This window comes from Gadus morhua, chromosome 10 (genome assembly GCF_902167405.1).
Source record: "Gadus morhua chromosome 10, gadMor3.0, whole genome shotgun sequence".
Lineage (NCBI taxonomy): Eukaryota > Metazoa > Chordata > Actinopteri > Gadiformes > Gadidae > Gadus > Gadus morhua.
The window spans coordinates 13,928,288-13,931,488 of NC_044057.1; the positions used below are offsets into that span (position 1 = coordinate 13,928,288).

General features: G+C 45.0%; 1 protein-coding gene across 1 annotated transcript; it reads left to right on the forward strand.

The window, feature by feature from the left end:
* The first annotated feature begins 293 nt into the window (after positions 1–293).
* mrpl18 (mitochondrial ribosomal protein L18) lies at positions 294–2,721 on the forward strand. Its single transcript, XM_030367544.1, has 4 exons — positions 294–969; positions 1,192–1,360; positions 1,568–1,802; positions 2,566–2,721. Exons 1-4 carry the CDS (start codon positions 870–872, stop codon positions 2,668–2,670), a joined length of 609 nt encoding a protein of 202 aa, XP_030223404.1. The 5' UTR covers positions 294–869; the 3' UTR covers positions 2,671–2,721.
* Positions 2,722–3,201: the final 480 nt, after the last annotated feature.

The window sequence follows — 3,201 nt, forward strand, 5'->3', positions numbered from 1 at the left end:
TGAAGTTCTCATCTTCTTAAAGTAGTTCTCAATTTCTCGCTGATAAGCACAAGTGCTGAAAGAAAAGGGAGGATGAGCGACGGTATACACCGCGTTATATAGACACGATACCGTGGGAAATGTGGGCGGTGCCCACGCTGATAGGTGCATAGTTTGAATTTTCAGCGCGCGCCGGCGCGCGCACGGGACAAGCCCATAAGGCGAAGCCTAGACGGCGTAGCCTACATGAAATAGAACCGCTGTCCTTAGTTCCGGCCGTGTACTTTTGGAGTTGCACAGCCCCAATTTAACGGATGTTGAGCGAGTGTCAAAGATGGCGCTCCCCAAACAGGGGTCTGCCCAAAATGTAATGGAAGAGAAACAGTGGAGCATGTTTTACTACAATGCGAAGCGTACAATTTGGAGAGAAGGGAGCTGTTGAAAAATGTGAAAGCTTTGGGTCAAACAAGCTTGACCTTAGAGGGTTTACTCTCCTTTTCCTCACTGAGACCACCAGCATGGAAACATGTATTGAGTTATCTAAAAGCAATAGGTTTATTTGACAGATTATAATTTAATCTGTTGTCTATCTATATGATTTTGTTTATTTACTTTTGTTCTTTTGCATAGTTTATAACGTATAACCTCCATCAAAGCTCTAAAACAAACAGTAGGTGGCGGTAATGCACCAGATTGGTTTGCCAACCGCCAAATAAACTCAAAAGAAGAAGAAGAAGAAGAAGATGGCGTTCCCCATGTAGACAGTAATGTCTTCATTATGTAGTGCATTGACTTGTGAATCGTAGACTGCCTCATTGGAACTCAATTTAATATTTATTTCTGGATTTTTTTATAACTATAAGTAAGGGTAGAGGACCTTGGCAGAGATCATGGCGGTTCTTGGCGACATAAGTCGAAGTGTTCGACTGCTGTTAGGTCAAATGCATCGCTGCAGGACGACTACTGCTGGGAGCAAATCTCTACTGTTGGGTAATTACTAATAACATATTTCAGAGTTTACCTTTTGTCGTCTAAAGCGTTTTTATGCGTAAAGTATTAAATCAACAGATTGACAATAGGCTACGTTATGCTGGATCTATATATATATCACTTTTCATTTTGCCTGTCAGTTTATATGTCTCTGGTGGTATCTCTGTTGGAATGCGATCTCTTCTCGGATGGTTCACCTCAACCGATGGGTTCTCCCTCCAGCTCGGGGATTCGGCCAGGCAGCCCCGCAGTCCAAGCCGGTGGTCGATGACAACGAGGCGGTCAATCCGACGTTTGTCAACAGGAACCCACGCAACCTCGAGCAGATGGCCCTGGCAATGAAAGACAGGGGATGGGGTACGACCTGGCCCCATAGAGAGTTCTACCACAGGTGTGTACCGATTCAAATCTTGGCTGTTGTATCATTTTGCGATTGATGTGATCAGGGTCAAGAAACTAAGAATATATATGAATCAGGTTCAGGAAAATAAGAATATATATGAATCAACATTGACTAGCATTTCCCCTCACATCTAACTATAAATAACCTCAATACCTCTTTCTTTCTTTCTTTCTCCTTCTCCTCCTCCCTCCTCAGGTTAGTGTTCACCCGCTCCCAGCACCATGTGACGGCTGAGGTGTTGGCCTGCGACTCCCCCACCCCGGTGCTCTCCTGCTCCACCAAGGAGTGGGCGGTGAAGCGGGAGCTGGCCTCCACCCGCTGCGTCGCGGCCTGCCAGGCCGTGGGCGAGGTCCTGGCCGAGAGGTGCCACCGGGCGGGCATCAAGCGCATGGTGTACCGGGCCATCCCCTGGCAGTTCCGCTCAGACGCTGTGAGTATGACGCCGCAGACCCTGCGCTCTCAAACCGCTGCTTGGTTAAAGGGTTGGGGTTTGACCACCGAGGTGTGGGCAGGGTTGTGGGTAGGTCCATATGAGGCGCCCGCAGGCCTGTTCTAAAAAAATAGCACAACTCGTTCTTGAACGACTCTTTCCCACCTTTTTTAAGTCATTGTTGATATTTATTGGGATAAATCATTAACATGATCAGTGTCTTCACATAGATGAGAATCATTAATAATATATAACTAAAGGCAAACTGAGCAAATTTGTTATTTCAGTGTATCAAACTGGGTGCCCTTCGTATGACTCAGTACCCATGAAGTAGCTCTCAGGTTCAAAAAGGTTGGTGACCCCTGCGTTAGCGATTCAGTCTACATGAAAGCCGATCTCTCATCAGTCTTACACACATGTCTACGGAAGAAGAACATTTTTAACTTTATTGAAGTGTAGGTATTTGTTTTTTTTTTCTCCACATTTCTTCTGTTTAATATAACAAATACAAATTCTCATCTCTGGGCGATTTAGAGTGAATGTAGCGTACACCACTTCTGGTGGCGGTTCGGAAAATGGTCGTCTACAGCTCACGTACAAGTTTCCTCCTGCATAGACTGAGGGAAAACTCTGCAGTGCAATCTCAAAACCGTTTTCAACTTGTGAACGGGAGAGATAGAATATGCTGGTGCAACCATGGCCTGTGGTGAGCAGTCCAGAGGCGTGTTGTTAACCGGGTCCTGTGTCTTCCTCTGTGTGGTAGATCCAGTCCTTTAGGACGGCGCTGAAGGACGGAGGACTGGTCCTCAGTGAGCCCAGGAGGCAGTACATCGCACCTCGAGTCAAGGCCCCGTCAGGCCCCATGTGAATATTGAATATTGTTATTGCAAATCTGAATTAAAAGAATGGTTAACTTGTTGTTCTGCAATCTATTTCTGAAAGTAGCACGATGAGTCGGTCTACACTTAAACAAAGCAACGTGGAAAGTATGCAGTGTTGTTAATAAGTTATATCCTTTTGTAGTCTGGTATATTGATTAAAACAAAACGGCTGCTTAAAGTAGAATATTTTATTGGATCACTCGTAGAGCAAGTGTTGTAAACGGTAAAATATGCAATGTGCTGAGAGACATCGTGGGAGGTCATAGAAATACGTCTGATACAATTCATCATAACACAAGGTGACCATAGGCTCAGGGAATGGACATGGTGTGTGTGATTAAATAATAAAGTGCATGGTGTTTCATGCATGCCATGAAAACAGCAAGTTCTACGTCGGCCAGTGTGAACACCAAAGCATCATAAACCCGATCAGAGTGTAGGGGTGAAAAAGCACATCCATTAAATACACATCAGGACATAATCCTGAATGTATCCATTCCTCTTTCATTGAAGGAAGA

What these genes read in the sequence shown, in the direction of transcription:
- mrpl18 (XM_030367544.1), top strand. Translation starts at nt 870, where the DNA reads ATGGCGGTTCTTGGCGACATAAGTCGAAGTGTTCGACTGCTGTTAGGT. An exon ending in GAGCAAATCTCTACTGTTGG is followed by an intron (nt 970 to 1,191) that starts GTAATTACTAAT and finishes TTCTCCCTCCAG; the next exon opens with CTCGGGGATTCGGCCAGGCA. An exon ending in GGCAGTTCCGCTCAGACGCT is followed by an intron (nt 1,803 to 2,565) that starts GTGAGTATGACG and finishes TCTGTGTGGTAG; the next exon opens with ATCCAGTCCTTTAGGACGGC.